This window comes from Falco naumanni, chromosome 3 (genome assembly GCF_017639655.2).
Source record: "Falco naumanni isolate bFalNau1 chromosome 3, bFalNau1.pat, whole genome shotgun sequence".
Lineage (NCBI taxonomy): Eukaryota > Metazoa > Chordata > Aves > Falconiformes > Falconidae > Falco > Falco naumanni.
In genome coordinates this window covers 63,579,110-63,603,930 of record NC_054056.1, presented here as the reverse complement: position 1 = coordinate 63,603,930, position 24,821 = coordinate 63,579,110, and the positions used below count along the sequence as shown (strand labels likewise).

At 41.3% G+C, this 24,821-nt stretch overlaps 1 protein-coding gene across 5 annotated transcripts in view; it reads left to right on the top strand.

The window, feature by feature from the left end:
* Nucleotides 1-505: 505 nt before the first annotated feature.
* The window catches only part of SMCHD1 (structural maintenance of chromosomes flexible hinge domain containing 1), a 90,801-nt gene continuing 66,485 nt past the window's right edge, over nt 506-24,821 (top strand). For 2 of the 5 annotated variants that reach the window (XM_040585816.1, XM_040585821.1), the window contains exons 1-7: nt 506-787; nt 12,352-12,427; nt 12,880-13,041; nt 22,033-22,115; nt 22,223-22,353; nt 24,170-24,284; nt 24,410-24,529. In XM_040585816.1, the coding sequence (XP_040441750.1) occupies nt 608-787; nt 12,352-12,427; nt 12,880-13,041; nt 22,033-22,115; nt 22,223-22,353; nt 24,170-24,284; nt 24,410-24,529 (867 nt within the window). In that variant the 5' untranslated portion in view covers nt 506-607. Of the gene's footprint in view, nt 788-10,636; nt 10,749-10,780; nt 10,925-12,351; nt 12,428-12,879; nt 13,042-22,032; nt 22,116-22,222; nt 22,354-24,169; nt 24,285-24,409; nt 24,530-24,821 lie in introns of those variants that run through there. The other 3 variants (XM_040585817.1, XM_040585818.1, XM_040585820.1) reach the window with 3 other exon arrangements.

The window sequence follows — 24,821 nt, the reverse complement described above, 5'->3', positions numbered from 1 at the left end:
TTGTTCAGACGAACTAGGCCTCCAAGCGCCCGCCAGGCGACGGCCGCCCTCACTGCGCCCCACGGAAGCGGCAGCGGGCGGCGGCCTCAGGCGTGTCAACCGTCGCACCCGGCTCGGGCACAGCACGCGGCCCCACACGCCTGCGCCACGCCTGCGCCACGCCTGCGCCACGCCTGCGCCACGCCTGCGCCACGCCTGCGCCACGCCTGCGCCACGCCTGCGCCACGCCTGCGCCACGCCTGCGCCACGCCTGCGCCACGCCTGCGCCACGCCTGCGCCACGCCTGCGCCACGCCTGCGCCGGCAGCGCCGCGCCCCAAATGCGCCGCGCCCCGCCCCGCCCCACGGCGAGGGAAGTGACGTAACACGTTGGGCGGGAACTCGTTCCGAGGTCGCGGCGCTGAGGAGCCCTTTCGCTTGCAGCCCGCGCCCCGCCCCCGCCGTCCCTTTCCGGGCCGCCCGCCTGGCTCCTCCCCCCTTCCCCGGCCGGGGCTTCCGCGCGCGCGCCGGGCCGCGCCAGGCGGGGGAGCTCGCGGGCCAGGCAGTAGGTACCGCCGTTGCCGCCATTATCACTACGGGACGGTTCCCCGTCTCCGCGGTTTCCCAACATGGCAGCAGCGGCGGGAGGCAGCCGCGGAGCTTGCAGGCCGGTGTCGCTGACGCCTCGCGGCAGCAGCGACCGCACCGTGTTTCTCTTCGACCGGCGCCAGGAGCAGGCGGACCCCGACGAGAAAGTGCTTAGCTACGGCAAGGACAGCTACCGCGGCTTCCGCAACGCCGTCTGCCAGGTGCAGGGGGCGGGGGGGGGTCGCGGCAAGGGCGACGGCGGCGGGCGGGACGGCGGGGCCGGCCGCGCCGTTAACGCTCCCCCCCGGCGGCGGGGGCAGGCGCGGCCGAGGGGCTCTAACAGTCGCCGCCGACGTTCCACCCGCCCGTGTGCGCGGCCGGGCCTCGCGGCGCCGGGGGTTGACCGGCACGTGCCGCCGCCTCACGTGCGAGGGGGGCCCGGCCCCGGCCGGGGGCCGCTGGGCGGCCGCGGGCGGAAGAGAGAGGCGGCCTCTTCCGCCTGCCGGCGGGGGGCGCGGGCCGCGCCCGCCTCCCTGCCCCGAACTTTCTTGCCGGGACGGGCGGACGGACGTCGAGGAGGAGTCGCGCCCGCTGCCTTGGCGTCCCCTTCCCCCGGGCTCCGGGCCCGCCGCGCCGCCGACGGCCGTGCGGGGCGGCGGCGGGAGCTGCCCCTGGCGGCGGGCGGGAAGAGCGCGGGCGGCTCGCGAGCTCCCTCGCGCGGGGAGCTGGCGGCGGCGGCGCGGAGCCGCGTCCTCGGGCACGGTGCAGCGCGGCGGGGGCCGGACCGGCGGGGGCTCTGCTGGCGGCGGCGGCGATGAGCGCCGTTCGCTTCCCGCCCTGAGCCCCGTAACTGCCTCTCTGCGGAGCCGGCAGCCGTGGCAGCCGTTCGAATGCTTTCCCTGGCCGGCTCTTTGCGGGCTCGCGTACCCTGTCAGTCCCCTTTGCGTTCGTTACGAGCAGCGAGAACTTTCCCTGTCTTCAGGCCTCCTGGCGGTAGAGGTTGCCTTCTGCGCACCGGCGGTTTGCTTTAGTTTGTTAGTGATACCAGTAGGCATCGCTCACTTCCCGCCATGGTTTAGTTTTCTGAGGGAATAATAAATGCTATAAAGCTGCTCGTTGCCTGCGTGTGTCTTATATTGTGAAGCGCACAGGAAAATCGGCTGTCAACTATGCGCTGATTTAGTCTGATAAAACATCCTGTCGTAGTTTCTTTATCCAGTGTAATTTGCACTTTGTTGTCTAGGATGTAAATTCTTGGGGGAAATGGCTTCACTTGTTCTATGTCTGGATAGAGTTTCATGTACTGGTTTCCTACTGCCACGTAAGCTTTGAGTTATCAATGTCCGCAGGAGTAGCTGTCACACATGGCTGCCTCCTTGCACAGTTCTGCTTCAGTCTTCAAAATGGCATGTTTATATTCCATTAGAGGTGCTGAGTCTGTGCTGCTACTCGGCAGTAACATGGCTGTGGAGTGTTAGCGCATCCATTGATCTGATTAGCAGCCCTAAAGTTCAGAAGACTGGAAGAAACAAGTAACTGAGTGAAATAAAGAAATCGGTACACTCTGTGCCAGGGGTCCTCAAACTTTTTAACCAGGGGGGCAGCGCGCAGATGAAGTGGCAGGCAGCCATCTGCGGCTGCTTGGTTTCTCCCCCCCCGCCCAACCCTGGGCAGGGGGGGTCTGTAAATACTGGGGGCCGGATTGAGGACCCTGGGGGGGCCGTATCCAGCCCGCGGGTTGTAGTTTGAGGACCCCTGATCAATGCAGTGCAGTGTAACATTCTGAGAAGTTAGTGGGGTGGGTTCATGGCCTTGTAAGAACCAACTTCCTATTTAACGGTGCATCATTGTAGGGTTGGTGTCTCCTATGAGGAAATACAAGTATTATGTGATTTCCTCCAAGAGTTGCCTTAATGGATCCCATCTCAACTGTGTCTAGTGGATGAACTGCAAAGATACTTCATATTTTCAGTATTCAGGGAAAATACGTTGATGATTAACCCATCTTTTTTCTTAGCTTTTGTAATTAATTGATGGGCTGAGGTTAACACTGATTTGCAACTTGTCACAGACAAGGGAGTCTTTCTTTTCATGGCTTTTTTTATATATGCTGTGCACTCCAATGACTTCTGTTTCTACGCATCCTCATGGTGTTCAGTAGTTCACTGAGCATTTGGCATATTTGCAGTCTGGTACAGAAATAAGCCGTAATCACAAGATGTAGCAAATCTTGGGTACAAACAGCTTTAGAGTTTTCTTATCTTAAAAACATACTGACATTGTGAGGCCAGTACTTTAATGCCAGTAGCCAGACTGCTCAGATGTGCAACATAGCGTTTGAGAAGACTGGCACTGCAAAGCAGAGCTTGATGTGTTTGGATTTGGTGCCTGTGAAAGTAAAATTTTAAGTATAGTTTCTTACCATGTCGACACCATAATCTCTGTTGCCAGTCCTGGTGGCTATTTTGGGGTGTTAAGGATAATAGTCAGTGCTTTTATGAACTTGTGCAACATGAAACTCACATGATCATTCCCTTAGAGAAAGGCCTTCACCAGTATCGTGTTGACTATCTGTGAGTTCAGTCAGAGGCATCTAATTTCAGTTGGTGACTCTTTGTGCCTTAGAGATTTCATTATATATGAGGCATCTTATATGGGGCATCTAACTCTGAAAGTGTGCTGGGACAGATGGTTTGACAGGACCAGTAAGTGCTGGTACAGTGAAAAGTATGCGGGCTGAGGTCCAGGAAGTTTGATGTCTCCCACACCCGCAGTGTACAGGTTCTCGTTAGGCTTCTTGAAGAATGATCTGGCATCTTGATACTTCTGGGAGCTTTGTGCATTTGTGTTTCTCAGTGTGTTGTACTCCAAAGTGCTGGATTTCTGGTATCTTGAAAGTTGCTGCTAACTACTTCCAGGAAAAAACATGGTGAATGCATTAGGCACCTGAGTGGAACAGCCTTTCCCCACTTCATGGTGCTGAAAATGTGTCAGAGAAGTGATGAAAGTTCAGGAAGAGAGATTATTTTAATAAGCAAGTTTTGAACTGTTCAGAGATGAAGTGGAATGTTGTACTTGCTTTTTTCCAATTAAAGCTACTAGATACCATCTGAGTGCTTGATCAGGCAAATGCTGCATATCTAGTAGGGTTGTTTCCATGAGTATCCTGTCTGGTGGCTCAGCCTCACTACAGGCTCAGCTTTAAATCAACTTTCACTGGCAGTTCATCGTGCGACTGAATGATTCTGCTGTAGTAGCGAAGGTGTGTGTATGTTTTCCTGTCTGCCAGCAGGCTGTGGGGGTGGTAATTTCTGGCAAGGGCGCCAGAAATGCTAAGCTATTGGAACTGTTCCTGCTGTGAACAACTTCCTGTGATGTAAGAGAATTCCTTTGGATATAACTAGATGTGTAGGAGTCAAAGGAGAATGTAAATGTGAATAAATAATGAAGTTAAACCTGATGGCAGTATCTGATGATTCTGAGCTGAAAATAACTCGAATGCCTGAAGGCATGGTCTTAGGGTGCTGTTTTCCTGTTTGTGTAGTAAAATAACTGATTCTTGAGAACAAGAGATTCAGCCACTGAGAGGTTGATCTAGGAGTGATTCATGGCCTCTCTGTAGTCATATAAAATGTTACTCCATTATTACTAAAATAGTCTTTATTAATTTTTGAGACTGGGGTTTTTTGTTTTGGAAGCAAATAGTTGTCACCTTGTGAAATTTTTTCACTGCCCCTTAACAAGTTCATGCATGGCAGTGTGGTTGGATGTAGCTTTATATACTGAGAAATTAGCCTTTTCTTCTGAGTGTGTGTGTGTGAAAGTTGTGTTGTTGGTTTTGTTTAGTGTTTTTTTTTTAATATTAAAGCAGAAACCTCGTAATAAACAATGATCTATGTGCTTGATTATTCCATTTGAGCACTGTCAAGCATATGTGGCACAGTCATGTAACTTCAGTCCACAGAACCATGAAGTTTTAAGTGAATAAGTGAATTAAATACAGAGTTTTATCTCTTCTTGGGATTGCTATTGCTTGTGCACCTTGCTGTTGTCTTGTATTAGATATATGCCCCACTGCTTGTCCTGATGTTGAGAATATAACTGGAAAATACTTACCTGCAGTGAGCAGAATGGAGCTAAACTTTGTTGGCAGCTTTTCCTAGATCTTTTGCTCACATTGTCCAGGTACACGGTGAAGCTGGTACATTCCAGTTTGCTGCTAAGCTCATAGGAATCCTTCCAGGCACTTAAGAGAAGTCATAGTCCTTTTAAAGCAGAAAAGTATCTGTGTTGAAAATAGCACAGAAGTTTTGCTATGTGTGAAGGGGGTTTTGGGAGGCTTTGAGGTGAAGTACCAGTCTGAGGAGAGCTGGTGTTACTACTTAAATGGGAATTGAACGCGTTGCTAAATGCTGCTTTAATTCTTATGAAACTTCATCATTGTTGTGACCTCCTTGTTTGAAGAAATATATAGGAAGTACAGATCTGTAATTTGTATGGAAAGTAAATAACTGTAATTCAAGTAAATACTCAAAATTCAGACATGGCAATAAACCAAAATATTTTGCTTTTGATCTTTTGTCACATCTTTTGTTGAGATTCCCATTGTATCCTAACAGTCTACCTAGTATTTAAACAGATGATCTTGCCAGTATATCAGTAAGCTAAGAAGCAAAAAAGGATGTTCATTGAGGGAATATGGAGAAGAAGCATAGCTGTGGTGGAAACTCAAGAAATAAGTGTAAATATTTTTTTTGTGAATATTTGCTTGCCAGTGCCTAATGAATAATGTCTAATGAAATTATTTGAGATCAGTGAAAAGATATTAGCAACTTCTGGTGTTTGTAGCACCAGAGGGTAACTCTTAAATGTATTTGAGGTATTCGGATTATTTCCTGAGATAACTGTTCTGATAAATTTGCTCAATAAAAGTACTTCCATTCTTAATGATGAAATCAATCCATCTTGCAATAATTATATTTTTATATTACGAACCTATGTTCATTTACTCACTTCCCAATATTCTGTATAATTGGAAAGTAAAAATAGATTTGTAAACATTACATGTGTGCAGGAAACAAGTTTTTCCTTGATTCTTAAATAAACTGTTGGAGGTACTGTAAGGTAAGTGTAAGATGCAACAATATTGTGAGGTTTTTTCCAAAACTTGTATTGTATTTCAGGCTTCACTGGAATGCTTGTGTATTGTCATGTTTGTTACTGACATTTCTGTGGGAAGAAAGGTGCAGTTTGCATACCTTTGTGCACTTAGTTACTATCTTACTATGTGCTGACTGATTTGGAAGCTTTGTTGTTCTTAAGTTCCTGCTCAAATCTGAGTGCTGGCAGTATGGTCAAATGCAGAGTATCTGCATTCCCTCAGCATTAGTTATCCAGGTGCACCTTCTTAGGTGTGACCAAATACTTTTTGCTTTTGAAGAGTGGCTTTGGAATTCTTGTAATTTTAACTAAAGTGATGCCATACAAAGTATTTTCATGGTGGAAACTGTATGGAGTTGATGTCAAAATTTTGGCTGATAGCTGCACTCATTAATATTTGTGGTTGTGCTTTTAGACACAATAGCTTGTGAAGGTCTGGTGAAAGTATTTGTCTAGACTCCGAACAAGTCTAGTGATGACCGCGTGCTCTTTGCATGAATTCTAGGGTGCCCAGCTTCTTTCTACTTGTTAAGTCTTGCAAATCTTGAAAAGATCTGTGAGTTAACTCATTGTTCTGGACAAGATTTCATAGATCTAGGTATATGGCTTCTTGAGATGCAATGTCCCTCTCTTCTTGTCCCCGTTTTTCCACCAAAATTACCATAAAGCTTTACTTTAAGGTACTGCATAAAAACTTCTTCTATTACTGGATCATGTGATAGGCAGCAGTGTTCTTAGTGTTTCTGTTGAACCATCTGTTCACATCCTAACACCTTTTCATGATATCTTTTTGTAAATATTTAGAAGTGTATCAACTGAACTTCTGAAAGTAGTGAAGCTTTTAGGTAGGACAAGAGAAGATGACACATAAAAGTTCTGCAAATGTCATCTTCTGTAATTAGGTCATTAGATGGAGATGACTCCATCAATAAAGGATGGCTGGAAAATGTTTCAGAACACTGGTGTTCACTACCGGTTTTTGTTTGTAGGTTGTCTCTAGTGACCATGTGCCCAGAAGAAAAGGGCTACTGGGTGTTCCTTTGTTTCTGTAATATACAGCTCTTTGCTTTGAGCTCCAAGAAATGTTTAGAAATAATTTCTGTGTTTCTTCGAATACAACTGCTTTTCTAGACACTTTTGGATCCCCTTCCTGTTGGTGTCCAAAGATCATATACTCTGTGTATATCTGTGTATATCATGTGCTCTGACATTAGGCAAGCTCATTCAGATTATGATTAAAGATTATTGTTATCATACTTGCTCTGCTGCCATGAGTGCTCAGTACCAGATCTTTGCTACCAGATCCTCAGCAGGTTATTGTCATGTTGAGGCTAGCTGACCCAACAGTGGACTGGAAAAGTTTATTTAATTAGCACTCTTATGAGTTACATTCGGTTGTTCTCAACTTCCAGCAAAGTTTTTGTCTCCGCTCTATCTGTTTATAACTTAGGTTTTGTATTTGCTGATTTGTATGAATGACTTTAGTATTATGTAGTTGTATGAATAACTGAGATGATACAAATATCTCAGTATCCACAAGCACTACTGAAAGACAGTTCCTGGTTTGAAAATCTGTGATTTGAGAATAAAATCCTTTTTCCTTATAGTTTCATTAATTTGTTGATCTAAGCGGTTTTCTCTAAATCTGAACTGATAATTTTAAATGTGACATAAAGCAGTATAGCTAACTGATAAATGTGTATCTTTAGGTGAAAAATTAGCAAATAGCATGGCACATTGAGTTAATCACATACAAAGTTACAGAAGGCTACAGGTCTCTTAGAGTTTGTATGTGGTATTTAGGTTTCTTTTTTAGATTCCTGAACAAGTTCCTGCAAAGGAGTGAAATACTCCAAGTAAAGCTGTATTGCTTTTTATCACATTAAGTAGCTGAGTTGTGTTGATAAGTCTTGTGAAAATGAGCAGCTGTAATGGACAGCATTGAAAAAGCCATTGACAGATTTCTTTACATTTAATTAATACAGTTCAGGTCCCGTTTAAGAGGCTTGCACTGGCAATAGAGTTATATTAGCCAGAAAATTATTTCGAAGCTAGGTGCCACATTGTGGAAGGCAGCTGCATGGCTGTTAATTCTCTGTTATCCCTTGGTTACCTCACCAAGCTCTGAAGCAAATTCTTTACAACATTCTTGTGCATCTGCCTGCTGGGAACGGTTACCATAGGAGGAGGAGGCAGAGAATTTTTAAAGGTATGGAGGTTGCTTGTTGTAGGGATCAACTGTTTGTGTTGGAAAAGTTTGGATTGCAAGGGGGGGTTAAATGTTTTCTCTAAAGATACTGTTTTTTGGTTTCACTATTTTGTGTCAGTCACGTGTGAGACTGATCATTCCTTCAGTTTGAAAAGTCAGCACCAGAAATTACTAGCTCATGGTAATAGCCTTGGAGGACCACTGGAAGCAGACCAGTGATTCCGTGCTTACATTGTGTTACTTCTTCACTTACTACTTCAAGCCTATCCATGTTATTGCAAGCTGTGGTGGTATGCACGTGAAGTTGAACGTTTGGTTGTTGAACAAAAATAGATGGTAGATCTAGAGGTGAAATCTACGCTGACTTCATGTGAAGTGTTCTAGTTGGGTTACTAGCCAGGTAAGCCTCACAGTGTGTGTTCACATCAAATAGCAGCAAAATTTGCTTTGGTGCTTATGTGCTCATGTGTGAAAGCGAAAAGAAACTGAGGCCTCTTGGGAAGGAGTCTTAGCTGCTGAGGAGTTGTCTGTGATTTGTGGGCTTGTGTTCTGTTTTGAGAGTTTTGGGGGTTTTTTAGTTTATAAAGAAAACCTGCAACTGAAGCAAGTATATAAATTGAACCTTGCTTCTTGGTTCAGGTTTCAGGGTTAGAAAGATTACAGTTCATTCATGCTGTCTTATATTGTACCTTAAGTTGTTTCACTGAAAGCTTCTTGGGCATCTGGCATTTGTGTGGCTGTTTTAAGCTCTTATAGCATTATCTTGATCTCATGTCATAAACATCCACCAACAAATTGAGAGATATTAGCTTTATTTATGTATCATGAAATATAGGCAGCGCTCCAGACTGAGCCTCCAGTTTATAAAGAATGCATTTCTTTTGTTTGAACAAAGACAGCTTTTTGGCTAATGTATCACTTCATAGGTAAAATGACTGACATCCTGCTGTGGCAAAACAGGCTTGACTCAGGGAATTTTTCTTAATTTAACTGATTGTAAATTAACACAAACTTTTGATTATTGATTGGGGGGGAGGGGGGGAAGCTAATCTGTCATACATCTCTCTCCCCCCATTCCTAGTCTAAGCTTCCCTTGTTCGTCCTGTGCACAACGCTCAGTCAAGCCCAATTCATTTGGTTAGGCAACAGGCAGTACGAGAGGTCAGGGTGGCCACGTGCAGGGTTTCCTGTGCTGCTCTTTACCAGTTTTCTTCTGCTCTGGTGGCTTGTCCAAAGGTCACAGCCCTGTGGGAATAGGAGGACAGAGCAGGGAAATTCCCTGCCCTGACATGGATCTACCATGGGCCCCAGCACCTTTGGGGCCATCCCTGCGCTAGCATGGAGCACATCCTTTCCATTTGTCTGTCACAAGCCGTGTCTTCTCTGTGGCTTCTCCATGATCTCATTTATTTCTTCCCCAGTATGTTTGAGCAGAAGCACCATGTGCCCCTCTGGTTGAAATTTTGGCATGCAGTGGGCTGCTCCATCAGTTTGAGCACTATCTGGCACTGACTGTGTCTTGCTCAGGGCAATTCATGGCCTCCTCCTGCACTGGTCACCCCTACAGCTCTCTGGCGCCAAAACCCTGCAGTGTAACTCACCACACCTTCAAATGTACCTTAGCAAACAAATTGAATGGCTTTTACTAAACAGCTATGGTTGTTTTCCCAGATTATTCAAAAATTTGGTTCATCATCTATACTTTTTAGCTTTTAGGTAGCTTTTTTCTCTTTTGGTGTGCATACAGCTGTTCATCTTTGTAACATTTTGACTTGTGTTTGCACATAGTGTCATATGTAACCAATAGCATAGGAATCCTTGACTTTTGATGTATCTACGTCTGTTTTTAGAGAACATACAATTATTATTCATTTTTTTCACCTAGGTTGTGGATTAATTTGGAGGTTGCCTCTCTTTTTTCCCCAAAGTCTTGTTCTTTTGTATCCAAAAAACCAAAAGCTTTCTGCCTAGCTGTTTTAACACAATAACCTTCGAATGTGCTTTCACTGTGAATGTGCAGAGGCATTTTCTAAGTATAGTGATTCTATTGTACTCTTCAAGATTTTGATGACATCAGAAGCTAGACATGATTGTGCATCTAGACAATTTGAAAAAGAATAACCAACAGATTTATAATCTGAATGTTGTGTTAGTTTTCTGAAGTCAAGAATTGGGTGCATCTTAAGTGCTTATTTGAAAAAGGGCACAATGCCAGGTGAAAAGGGGCTCAGCAGTGAAACCTGAATTTTGTATCAAATCAACAGAAGATACCATGTCTCTTACATGCAAGAATCTTAGTGAGAAATTAAAAACTTGACCAAACATTGTCAGAATTAAATGAAACATCATCAACTGTTCAAGTAAATTACCCACTAGGTTCACTTTTATTCAGGAATGACCAGTTCACCTTCCTGAAGACCACATCCATGTAATGGGACAACTGTGCAGCCACCTCACTTCTACATGGCATAGTAGGAAGAGGCAGGGGCTGGGATAACTAAGAGTGTAGGACAGAGAGAGGAAGGAAGTAAAACAAATAAGTCTCATATACAAGTGAAGCTTTCAAACTGAGAAATTTTCCAAAAATCGACCAAAGTTTAGAAAGGGTGCTGCCTCTTAAATTCTGGCACAGACAAGAAAAACAGGTTATCTGTAGTTAGGACTGCCAGACTTGGTCCATGAACCTGCCCAGTAGCTTATCTTGAAATGGCAGCCATTTGTTGCTAAGTGGAAAGGACCTGCTGCAAGTAGACGCAGTAATGCTGGGCTCCCCCAAGAAATGCAGGTGTAGCTCTGCCTGCAAGGCTGTTGCGGTAGGTTTAGTTGAGGCTCAGCCTGGAATGTGGGAAGGACCAGAAGGAGGAGGCTGCCTCTGCTCAGTTAGCAGACTGCTGTCTTGTGCATGCACTACTTCATCCTAACTTCTTGCTGCCTTAAAGTAAATACTGCATTCTTCCTAAGGTTTTGAGGGTGGAAGAGCTTTTGGGAGGTAAAGAAAACTGGGAAACTGTAATTATGCCTGGGGCGGGGGGAAAGATGCTTATCCTTGCTTTCACGTGTGAAACTTTCCAGTTATTCTGTGTTGACCGTTAACCTCGAATGGTACAGCAGGATGTTAGTTTTCTAGTTGTCATGTTTTTTATTGCTTATTTTTCTTGCTCTGAGCAATTTTTTTTTTTTTCTGTGCAAGTTTGCCATGTGGAAATTTGTGTAATGTGAGAGCTTAAATTGAAGTAATCTGAATGTAGAAGTTAAAAAGTAATAATTACTCCAGACTCTTAAGTCTGTACACTAGTCTCTTCATGCTATCTCCATTTGTTTCACTTGCACCAAGTGCTATGAGAAATTTGACAATTTTGATGATAGTTACTGTCTATTTAACATAGTTGCAGCTAGGGAGAAAGTAACTGAAGGATAGGGAGAAAGTAACTGAAGGATGGAAAGCAGACTTCTAATGAAACTTTAAGCAATGTTTTAAAAATATTTTTGTGAATCTGAGTACTAGGGATGGAAAGCAAGAGGTGTGGAAAATGATGAGGGCAAACTGCAACAGGGAATGCAGGAGCTTCAGGGAAGAATCTTGACTTAAAGTGCAGAAAGCACCTGTTGGAGTCATGACTGCAGGACTGAAGGGGTTGATGGAGTTAGGTATGACCAGAGTTGACTTTTACTTAAGTTTCAAAGATCTGGAAAGGCACAAGAAAAATACAGATATTTATTTTTTTGGAAAGAGGTCAGTATGCAAAAAATAAGGGCAGGTGTAGGGGCATATAAATGTATGTAGAAAGCAGGAGAAAAAGTCCAAAGCTACAGAAACATACTGAAAAGTTGGAGGCAGCAAAGTGGTGAAGATTGTTTAGGTTTAGAAGAATATACTTAAGTGTTTTAATGGTAATGAGTTTTCTAAAAGAAATCTTTGTTATTTTCTCTTTAAATATGTCATATAATTGAAGAAGAAAGACTTCAATGTGTATCCAACACTAAGAAGCTTTGGTTGGTTGAACGTGTCAAAAGACTGCGATTAAATATGGGACACCCTCTAGATCATGACTATTGCTGTTGTAGTTGCACAGTCTGAAGTGCTGTTCAGTCTCATTCTTCAGCCCTCAGGGTGATTACGCATAAGACAGTTCCCCCTCCTTAAAATTGATATTTCTCTCTAGGATATATTTTAAGCAGGTAAAAAACCAAACTGCTCTCATACAGGCAGTTTTGGCTGAGTTGAGAAAGCAAGTAAAGTGAAGTTCTAGAATTAACTGTGTTCTGAGTTAATACAAGAAAAATACTTGGTTAAATCTCAGTAGTTTGTGGCAAAATGACTAGAAAGACAGGGTTTATATATATATATATATATTTATCTGAATACTTTATGGAATACTTAATTATCATAACTGAATAGCCCCCAATTTTTTGTAGGCATTTGGCATAGCTACTGATGAAAACTTTGTTATCACCACGACAAACAGGAAGGAGATTACAGAACACACCTTCAGTGAGTATCTTAGATGGCAAAATAAATACGGATATGTCTTATATTGATTGTAAAGACCACATGATTGTTTATGATGTGCAATAATTAACTTGTAGTACAAATCTTAGAGTAGTTTTCCAAGAATTGGTGCAAATTTGACTTTCATGAACAAGTTTTTAACAACAACTCATTAGTAATGATGACAGTTATACAAGGTTATTTTTTTATCTTCCATCACAAATTCTGTAAATGATAGGGGGAAAATACATGTAAATATATATCACCTGGGAGAACTTGCATTACTAAGCTTGGAAATGTGCAAAGATTTTAAATTAAATGTTGCTGGGATGCTGACTGGTCCATGTCTAGGAAAACACAGAGATTACTTGAGGCTAAACCTGAACTGGCTTTGAGAGCAGGAGTTGCCTGGTGCAATGCTCTTCAGTATACTTTGTATTTCATGTTCACTACAGGCCAACTTGTTCAAGATGGAGTTACTTTGTATCTGCTACAGTCAGTTGACCAAATGCTGCTTTTGGCAACCAAGGAGCGAATTGACTTCCTGCCCCACTATGATACACTTGTTAAAAGCGGCATGTATGAGTACTATGCCAGTGAAGGGCAAAATCCTTTGCGTAAGTACTTGCCAAATAATCTTGTGTAAATGATGTCTATATGAATGCAATGTGATTATGAGCAATTTAACTTTTTAGTTACAGCTGGTGAAAAAAACCATAGTCTTACCTAGAAAAGAAAAATTAACAGCCCTGAGGAATAAAGGAGCAGAAGCAAGCTGGCAGCTATTTAAAGACTTTTTCTTCTTAGAGCACAAGAACTATTGATTCCTGTGTGCAAGAAATCAGGCAGGGAAGGCAGGAGACTAGCGTGGCTGAGAAAGGAACTCCTGGTCAAACTAAAACACAAGAGGGAAATGCATAGGCAGTGGAAGCAGGGGCACACATCTTGGGAATAATATAGGGATATTGCCTGGGAATGTAGGAGTGGGATCAGGAAAGCTAAGGCACAGCTGGAGCTAAATTTGGTAAGGATGAGAAGAATAATAACAAGGGTTTCTATGGGTACGGTAGAGAAGGAGGACAAAATAAATTGTACACCACCACCCCAATAAATGAAAGGGGGGGACCTAGTGACAACTGACATGGGAAAGACTAGAGTACTAAATTTTTTTTCCTCGGTTTTCACTGCAGTTGTTCTTCCCACTTAATCTCAAGTCCCTTAATCTAGAGGCAGGGACTGTGGGAATGAAGTCCCTCTCTTCGTAGAAGACAATCAGGTTCAAGAGTGTCTGAGTAACCTGAATGTACAAGTCCCTTGGGACCTGATGAGATGCATCCTTGGGTCTAGAGGGAACTGGCAGATGTAGCCACTAAGCCACTTTCCATGATATTTGGAAAGTCATGTCAGTCCGGCAAAGTCTTCAGTGGCTGGAAAGAGAGTAACGTCACACCCATTCTTAAAAAGGAGGACTCTGGGTACTATGGATGACTCAGCCTTGACTCAGTACCCAGTAAGGTCATGCAACTGGTCCTCCTGGAAGCTATGTCAAGTCATATGGACATGTTTAGAGACATCCAACATGGCTTCACCAAGAGGAAAGCATGCCTGACTAAACCAGTGGCCTTCTACTATGGAGTGACTGTCATGGATAAGTGAAGAACAACTGATGTCATCTGTCTGGCCTTCTGTAAGTCCTTTGATATGGTCCCACACAACATCTTTGTAGCTAAATTGGAGAGTTACGGGTTTGACGGATGAACTGTTCAACAGGTAAGAAATTGGCTGGATGGCTGTATCCAGAGACTTGCAGTCAATGGCTCCATGTCCAAATGAGGAACACTAACAAGTGGTGTTCCTCAAGGGTCTGTACTGAGACCAATACTATTTAGTATCTTCATCAATGACACAGTGGGATTGAGTGCATACTCAGAGGGTTTGCCGGTGACACCAAGCTGAGTGGTGCAGTTGATACACATGAGGGAAGAGATGCCATCCAGAGGGACTTTCACAGGCTTGAGAAATGGGCCAGTGTGAACCTCATGAAGTTCAACAGGGCCAAGTGCAAGATCATGCAGCTGGCTCAGAGCAATCACCAGTATCAGTGCAGACTGGGACTGAATGGCTTGAGAGCAGCCCTGCAGAGGCCGACTTGGGGATTCTGGTCAATCAAAAATTGGATGTGAGTCAGCAACAGGCACTTGCAGACCAGAAACCAAATAATATCCTGGGCTGCATAAGAAGTAGCGTGACCAGCGGGTTGAAGGAGGTGATACTTCCCTTCTACTCTCTCATGAGACCCCGCCTGGAGTGCTGCATCCAGCTCTGGGATCCCCAGCAAAAAACAGACATGGACCCATTAGAGCAAGTCCAAAGGAGTGCCATGAAAATGATCAGAGTGCATGAACATCTGTCCTATGAAGACAGGCTGAGAGAGTTGGGGCTGTTCAGCCTGGAGAAGAGAAGACTCCAGGGAAACCTTTTTGTGGCCTTTCAGTACCTAAAGGGCGTTTATAAGAACAATAGAGAGAAAACTTTTATCAAAGGCTGTGTTAAGAGGACATGGGGTAATGGTTTTAAATGGAAAGAGGGTAGGTCTAGATTGGACAAAAGGAAGAAAATCTTCACTATGAGGGTGGTAAGGCACTGGAAGAGGTTGTCCAGTGACGGTAGATTTCCCATCCATGGAAACATTCAAGGTCAGGTTAGATGAGGCTTTGAGTAACATGATCTACTTGATGCCCCTGCCCATGGCAGGTTGGTTGGAACTACATGAACTGTGAAGGTCCCTTCTGACCTAAACCATTCTAGGAGTCCGTTATCTCTTGTTCACTTTTTCTATGCTAATCATGGATCTCAGGAGTTCATTTTTCCAGGCATATACATTCGGTTCTGCTTGACTAAGGCTGTTATTAATTTTGTTCAAAAAATAAAAACAAAACTGAGGTATAGCAGTGCAAACTAGCCTAAGCATTCCTTGTCTATGTATGTTTCTTAAATTGAGCTTGATGCTTCTGCCTCTCTAGCTCAGCTCAAGACTTTTGTAAAGGAAGGCTAACTACTACTTCATTTCCTTGTGACACTGAATTGATGGCTGAACCTGATGTTGTTGAAAATGAAGGCCTGTGTATGGTAATTGTTATCTGTAGTAGCCATCCAAGGACTTTCCAGGGAAATATTGGTTGATCTTGGACATGTGGAACTATTATATGGCATCCCAGAATAATTTAGGTCAAAAGACATCTCTGGAGGTCATGCCATCTAACCGCTGCTCAAAGCAAAGTCCAGGTGGCTGGACAGGTCCAGTTGAGTTTTGAGTATCTCGAAGGAGCAGAAATTCCACAACCTGTAGCCCGTTCTACTATTTGATTATAAAATAAATACATCTTTGTCTAATTAATTTTTCCATGTTCCATCTTTTGTCCGTTGCTTCCTGTTCTATCGCTGTACACCTCTGAAAAGAATCTGGCTTTATCTTTGCACCCTTCTAGCAATAAGACAGCACTAAGGTCTCCCTTAGCCTTCTCTTCTAAAGTCTGAACAATCCCAGTTCCCTCAGCAAGCCTCTCGTTGCATGTTGGGTGCTCAAGACCTCTGATGATGTGGAGGACTCCTCTGGAAACACTTCAGTATTTCAGTGTCTCTTTCAGAGAAACCTAACGGTGGACCCAGTATTCAGAGTGCAGTCTCATAAGGACTGGATGGAGAGGAATAATCACTACTCTTGACTGGTTGTTCAGCACTTTGTCAGTATCTCTGTATTCCTCCTAGGTACCCCATCCCCTCTTCAGCCTTATGTGCACTTCCCATCAGCATTTGAACTTGGTCAGGAGTCTTATTTGTTAATTCTGGCCTTCTGCCACATGTACTTGGGTTTCAACACAGTGGAGTGAACTCCTTTTATTCTTTGAGGATGTAGTCTTTGGAGATCAACCAGCTGTTGGGAGACATCCAGGGCAACTACTAAAAACGCTCACCAAAGGCAAGAACTTGTAACAGAGGAACAAAGTACCAAAAGGGTGTAAAGTAAAAAAGAGAAAGCTGCAAAGGTGTAAATAAATAAGGATTGTTGGATGGATCAGGGTGGTTTGTGTGTGTCAAACGTACATTTTCCTTTTCTTGATATATAGAGCTTTTTTCTTCCCTCTGCTCTTCATGCAAGTAAGATTGTTGATTTCATAGCAAAGAGTTGTCAACAGTGGGGCAGTTTATTTGGAGAATATAACTGTATGAAGCTGGCAGATACCATACCTCCTCATTGTATTTGTGCCACACTGGTAGATCTTCAAGCTGGGCAGTAGTAGTTCTTTCTGCTGAAAATGAAATGCTGTAAAATCATACCCCTAGCTCCTCTGTTGTGTTTCATTGAAATGTGCTGTGGCTTACTGGGAGGTGCATGTTGTGGATGCTGAAGTTAAGCTGGGATAGATGGTTAGTATCTTATTATTGGCAAATGTATTGAAGTTATTTGTTGTAAAAAGCTGTGGTTTTCTATATATGATGGAGGCTACAAGAGAAATAAGAACAAAAGTAGTAGAATGAAATACTTCTCTTGTGTGATTTTATCAGTGTCGCTGATGATGCTAAACTAGATGGTGAGGTGGACACATTGGAAGGGAAAACCATCTTACAAAGCGATCTGGACAGGCTGGACGAGTGGGCAAGCAAGAACTGATGAATTCTGACAAAGACAAGTGCAAAGGCTTGCGCCTGGGACAACATAACCAAAGAGCCCAATACAAGCTTGGGTCTGTGTGGCTGGGCAGCAACTTTGCCAGCTTGGGGGGTCCTGGTGGAAAGCAAGCTGAACGTGAGTCAGCAAGAGCACTGCTGCAGCAACAAGGGCAAATCAGATCCCAGGCTGCATCTGCAGGCATGTTACTAGCAGAGATGAAGATGTCATCATCCCACTTAGCACTGGTCAGGCCACACCTGGAGTGCTGTGTCCAGTTCTGGGGTCCCCACAGTTTAAAAAAGATGGGGACAGATTGGAGATGGTCCAAAGGAAGAGCACTGAGATGATCAAAGGTTTGGAGAATCTGCCTGGTGAGGAAAGACTGAAGGAGTTAGGTCTTTTCTCCCTGGAAAAGGGAAGGCTCAGGGGTATTTCATCACAGTATTTCAGTACTTAAAGGGCAACTACAAAGAGAACAGAGGCCCTTTCTTCACAAGGAGCCACATGAAGAAGACAAGGGGTAATGGATACAAGTTGCACTGGGAAGAGGTTTCATCTTAATGGAAGAAAGAAACTTTATACAGTGAGAACAACCATTCGTTGGAACAACCTCTGCTGAGGTAGAGTCCCCATCACTGCAGGTTTTCAAGATGCAATTGGACAGGGTGCTGGATAATTTCTTCTGGGCTCCCTTTCCCATGAAAGGTTGAACCAGATGACCTCTTGAGGTCCCTTCCAACCAGGATTGTTCTGTGATGCTATGGATTATTGTTCGTTTACAAGACATTAATGCTAACTCATAGAGGGAAAAGTGTGATGGTAGTAGCATTTTTAGGTAAATGCGTAAGTTTCAAAAGTTGCAGGTAGAAATATGGTTAGCTTTGCCAGATTCATGTTAACTGGAACCATTTCCGTCCTTTCAGTCACAGAATAAGTAGTAGCATGAGGGTTTAAGTAGGAAATATACCAAAAAACATGCATCCTATCTATGGAGACAGAAAAATAACAAACAGAAAGAAAACTTCATTCTGTGGGTTGTCAAGATGATGTGAGGTGTTGAGTGCAACAGTGTGGACACAGAACCTTCTGCTGTTTGATATTTAGCTGCAAAACCAAGGGATATTGCTACTTTCCATCATGTTTCCCTTTTATATCTAATATTGCTAGACAAGGAGTTAATACTATTTTGCTAATACTAGCACAATAAAACTTGTGGAACAAAGATGATGAGAGCTTGAAATACAGGGAGCAAGAGCCTATACTGCAAGAATGGAGAGATGAAGGGTAGAAAAACTAGAGAAATCTAGCCCTCTATCATAGTTTCCATAACCACCTTGTATTAAAACTGTTAAACTTTGAGGTATATGTAGTCAGGTGTTTCTTGTATTTGTTTTTCTATAACTTTATCAAAGCACCCAATCCCTATTCCTCTATATAAAAAAAAAAAAAAAAAAGTCTCATCTTTGAATAAAAAGAGTATTTTTAGAGTCAGAGTCAAGTATTATCCGTTTAGCTTTACTTATGGTAGCATTTAAACAAACAGGTTTGAGAGTTAAATGCAAGTTAATATATGGTCATTAAGATCAACAGTAGAATTTGAAGAAGTTCCTTCTGTTTTTATGGGTTTGTATGCCAAGAAAACAAATGTTTTTTGTTTATAAATATTTTACACATTTAAAGAGTTTTGGCTTCGGTGTTGCTGTTTTGGTATTTGGTTTTTTTAAAGCAAAATTTAAATTACTAAATCAAGAAATAAAATTACTATACACTGAGGACTGTAACTCTTCTACATTGCAGAAATTCCCCAGTATTTGCCTCACAATCTTGACTCTCACTTTTTCATGGTAGTAAACAGTACTGCAATCAAACAGTTTGACAAACAGAATTAACTGTTACATCTCATAAGACTTTTATGAATATGAAGTAATTTAATAATGCACTTGTTATAAGTGTTCACGTAATTTGTTGCTACCACTTATCTCCCATGAAATGCTGAGCATTCCCTTGGTAGGAAAACCTGTTTTTCCTTCTCTCAACAGGCTTCAGAATAATAATATGAGATGAAAAAGGATAATGCATGCAGATACTAATTTTTCCTTTAGTTCCTCATGTTATCCCAACTCTGGGTTCTTCATCCAGTGTACAAGAGCCAATCCACACATGGTCTTGATATTTGTTCGTTGCATGTCTGCGCAGATATGGGTGCTAGGTATTAAATCCACAAAGCTAACACACCTCTTAACACACAGTAAAAGTTATTATACACTTTGAAAAATCGTTTACAATTATGTTTAGTCACACTAATTCTCATTGGTTCTTCCAAGCCTTGTCTCCATTTAAAGGTACAGTGTTCTTTTTTTTTTTTTTTTCACTGTGCATGTCCTGTGGGGAGGGGACTTTGTTAGTGGGGGCTCTTTTTTTCTCGGGGGTGGATCTTTAGTATGCTGATTAGGATAGTTCATACATAGTTCAAGTAATTTTCTGTTTGGTCTTGTTAACAGTTTTGGTTCTCCTTGAGCTTATCTTGTTGTGCCCCAGCTTGACCTATTTATAGTGCTGTTCCTTCTCCCAAGGCCGTATTTTATTAACTGTTTGTAAGGATTTAACTAACCTCCCCAGTTTTACAAATTCTTTCTTGTTTTTCACTATAGAAATTTACATTTTTTCCCTTTTTTCTTTTCTACAGTAGGTAATTCTTACATCACTCACATAATTTCTTTTTTTTTCCCCCTCCTCTTCTTCGTAAAAGACATTTTTCACTTCTGTTGCCTCAAATTATTATCATTTCCTTTTACATAACTTCAGTGATGACCTCTGAATAACACAAGAGATTTTGTTTCAGGGTCAAATCTGCCATCCACACTTAAAAATACTGTGTTTTACGATATGGTTTGAATGTACGGTATAGCGGCATCTTTGACAGATTTATTTGTGTTCCAGAAGTATTGAAACAGGAAGAAAGTATACCCACAGGAGAGGAAAAGACTTTGATCATGCCTGTCAATATCAGTGGGCCTAGTTATCAAAGTTTCTTGATAACTTGCTGTAGTTTAAAAACATTTTAAACATTTGTTTGGGCCAATCTGGCAGTATCATTGACATAGATTTGCTGTTTTCTCTCTGCATACTGTTGCCCAAAAGCCTAAAGCATAATTTAATGATGAGTCAGATAAGTGATTTAAATATGGGATCTTGTCTTCTTGAAGTCCATTGATATTTTTTTTTAGTAGTAGAGCTACTTACTACTACTAAGGGAAAAATACACTTCTTCCTACATTTTACTGTGTCATGTTGTTGCTAAAGCAGCTTGCTGTAGTGTTTTCAATCATCATTCTCTCTAAAAGAGAGTGAACAAGCTTCAGGTGTTTGTGAGAAATCTTTCATAAGCATTTAGGTCAATTCTTGATCTTGTCTGTACTCTGCAATAGGTGACACAGAGAAAAGGAGGGTTCCTGCTCTGAGTGTACTACATGTGTTCATACTGCTACCACAAAAGCCTTTAAAATGGTCCAAAAGTTCTAGTACTATTTGTGGTCATAACTCTTCAATCCTAAAGAGACTACAATCCTCAAGACTACAAACAGAATAATGTTTACATCCATTTCTGTAATGATATTGCTGCTATATTTTTTTCCCGAATGTGTTACTAATGCTCTCCTTGAGACCCTAGTGAAGTAATTTGTGAGATTCTGCAACACACCAGTAATTCAAATGCGCAAAACAGCTACATCAAACTGTTTACTTTTGTTTATTATGTACTAGAATTGACTGTAAGAGCAAATAACAATTTTGAGTCTAAGTGTACTGCAGCTGATGCTCTTTATTTACAACATCTAAGGGCATGCTTAACCTGTTTCACGTGTTGATGAAGGGCCATTGTTCTTTGATGTGGAATAAATAGTAGGTATGGATTACATAACTGATGCTCAACTCCTGTTGTTAGCAGTGAAGAAGTTTGCAAAGAAACTGAGAACTGTACTTACATTTCAAAAACAATTTGAGGGAAGTGGCAAATGCTTCAGTGTTGCTGTATAATATTAATACCCAAGGGTTTTCTTTTGCATGTCTGAAGTGTATGGCCAGTGTAACTTGCACTGTAACATTCTGAAGAACTTTGCACATTGTAGGGAATACAACTTCCTTATCAGAGAGACTGCATGGAAACATTTTTGACTACGGCTGATCAATCATGGTGAATTAATCCAAACATGCTGTATTTTTTTTCCAGATTGATGCTATTGTCCAAAATTAAATGCATCTTTTCACTGAAGTTCGGTGGTTCTACCTTTAGTTACATAAGGGCTCCAAGTGTTAATGTTTAGAAACAGCAGTTTGCAAGTAGTTTGGCTGACTATTTCTGCTGTGTAATGCCACATATCTGACAGAATTTTGGTTGTATTTACCATTCACTAAATTCTTCAACCATTTTTAGAATTTTGTGGGGGTTTTGTAAATAAATAACTACTATTTTGGAATGGAGTGTTGCGCAACATTTTCATTCAGTTTTTTCCAGTGAGTTAATTCTCCCCATAGTATTTTAAGAAGTCAAAGTCAGTTTCTGACATATTTTGGACTTTCATATGAATTATACAAATTTATTCCTAATCATGGAAAAGAACAAGTCTGTTTTGTGGTAAGGAGCCTGTTGTTAGTTCATCACTGTTCCATCCAGTAACTGTGTTATTACCATCAACAGAAATAGGAGATTAAGTGATGAAACAATTTATAAAGTATATATGCGAATTATATTTTATTTTTTTAAATCAAGATGTTGTATAATTTTGATGGGTATGATGGTGCTTAGTTCTTATCTGTGTTTAGGGAATGTATTGTCCTGGTTGCTCAGAAGAAGCTACTGTGAGTGTGTGTCTGGTTTTTGAGTGCTGTCTTTTGAGAACAAGATGTTAATAGAGTTATTTTTCTTCAATTTCTTTAGCATTTGCCCTTGCTGAGTTGGTTGACAATTCTCTGTCAGCCACCTCCCAAAATACTGGTGTTCGGAGCATACAGATAAAATTGGTAAGATGGAATTTTACTTTTTTTCAGGCGTAGTTTGCAGTATTTTTTTTTTCCTGGTGCTCCTTGGTTTTTGGTTTTTTGTTTGTTGTTTTTTTCCCCCCAAACAGTTATTTGATGACTCCCAAGGAAAACCAGCTGTTGCTGTGATTGATAATGGAAGAGGAATGACTTCTAAACAGCTTAACAACTGGGCTGTATATAGATTGTCAAAGTTTACAAGACAAGGTGACTTCGAGAGGTTAGAAAGTTTTCATCATTTTTACAATGATTAGCAAACTATGCAAAGGCTCACAGAATATCATTTTAAGGCAAATCTCTATACCAACACTTTGCTAAAACCTGTCAATCTATGATTACCTATAAATAGACATGTACTTTCTTTAGGTAGGAAATAAGAGAAGCTTCATAACACAAAACTGCTTTTCTAATGTTATGATACTCTGAGAACATTTTTTATTACTCTTGTGGCCTTTTCTAAACTGTCTTTCACTTGCCTACATATTGTTAGGGACATTATATTCTGCAGGGTTTTTTATAATGGATTGTAACATTTAGAATGTTTTATAACGGATACAGGGTTTTGGTTTAGGGCTGGGTTTGGGTGGGTTTTTGTATCTTGATCATGTACAATGTAATGCAAAACTATACCTGAAGATGCCTGTATTTTTTGAAGGAGGCTAGGCAGAATAAATGCTTTGCATTTAAAGAAGAAGTGGAGGTGTATGGTAGATTTTGCTACTTGTATGAATTCATTTTACAGTTTTGAGTCTGTTCCCAAGAAATCTTCTACCTGCGCAGTCAGACTTAACTCTATAGTGCAGAAAATTCCAGAGAAGCAGTTATGTACGGTTCTTGAACTTTAGTCACTTTTTAAATGCCTTAAGCCTAGGACAGTAAATGAAGATGAGGATCACAGCCTCAAACATAACTGATTTATCCTATGAAAAAACTAGTGTAAAAAGTAACAGGGTAGTGGAAAATGATAATATAGCTGAGGAGGGTGGTTTTTTATATTGGAAGCATCTCCAAGTAGAACAGCTGGAGACAAGTGTGTAAAAAGTGATTCTGGGTTGTCTAGTAATTTGCAAAGAAATTCACTACTTCTTGAAATTGCTATAGGTGAATTTAGGAACAGTAGAAATGTGTAGTATTTTTAAGCTACCTGTATAATCTATGGGTTGATACCATTCAATGGGAGCATAGCTGTAAATTATACCAGGATAACATCTACACCTTGTTTTCATTTGGGACTGCTATGATTTGAAAACGTGTTTATCCTACTATTTACTTAAACTAGGTAAGACTGTTCATACATCAAAGCTAACTTAAAAGACATGGACTTTAATTATTGATGGTATATGTAGTCTCTCCAAAACTGTGTTTATTAGTTAGTTGGCATTATTTCCCATTCTGACTTGAAATTATTTCTGTGAAAGGGTGATGTCAGAAAGATCAGGCTTGCTTTGTAAGCCATTTTCATTTGCAGCAGCTTCACAGTTAGTATCTTGCTATGGTCCAAGGGAGAGCACTGAGGGATTCACCTTTTACCTTCTACCATTAAAATGGTGTATAATTGCTGTTACCACAGTATCTCTTGCGCAGACCTGTTGACCATGTTCCTGTTGCAGTTAACAATGGAGAAAAGTTTAGAGAGTAATAATTTCTTTTTCTGTTGGGTTCTCCCTGCCAGATATTTTCCTTTCTTTGATCTGAACTTCAGTGTAAAACTAGTACATAGTAATAAGCAAAACAAGTTATTCAGATGAAAATTTTTAACTTGTATGACTGAGTAATATTTGGTTTGCTAGAAGGGACAGAAAGTCCTATAAGATAACTTAGGAAAAGAGTTACTCTGTCATTCCTTTAAAAAGAATACATCAAGAATTTTAGGCACATATATTTTAACATTGCAATTGTAGGTGTAAGGTGAAGGATTTTTGAATAAAGTGACAGCAGGAAGAATTTAACACAAGCTGTTTAGGTCAAAAATGTCTTTCGGTTCTTAAAATTACTTTTGTCTTGAGAAAATTTAGTAAAGGCACTTCTACTCTCAGTGATCATTCAGGATATGTACGGCCTTTGCCACTGCCTCGTAGTTTAAACAGTGATATCTCATATTTTGGAGTTGGAGGCAAACAAGCGGTGTTCTTCGTTGGACAGTCTGCCAGAGTAAGTAAACGTCAGTCTTTGCATTATCAGATTATTATTATCCTATTTTTAATCAGAATATTAAACTATTTTATGTCCATTTAGAATCCTATTTTGATTTTAAACAATTTCTTTCATAAACTCAGATGATAAGCAAACCTGCAGAATCTTGGGATGTTCATGAACTTGTCCTTTCTAAAGAGGATTTTGAAAAGAAGGAGAAAAACAAAGAAGCAATATATAGCGGATACATTCGAAACAGAAAGGTAAATAGCCTTAATACTTTCTCTTTTTTAATTGGAAGTCCTTCCTAGGTTAACATGATTTCACTATGTAATATACTTGTAATACTTAACTGGGATGTCTTCATCTTACTGAATCATTTGCACCCTGGTGTGTAAAAAGAAGTAATGGGAAACCTGAAGGCACTATATCATGAAGGTTTGTTTGTATGTGATTCTTCTTTTTTCTCTTTTCAGTTTAGCCTAAAGGACAGAAATGCCATATAGATTGTTATACTAGGTTAAGAAAAAATATTTCAAAATACCTTTTAAGAAC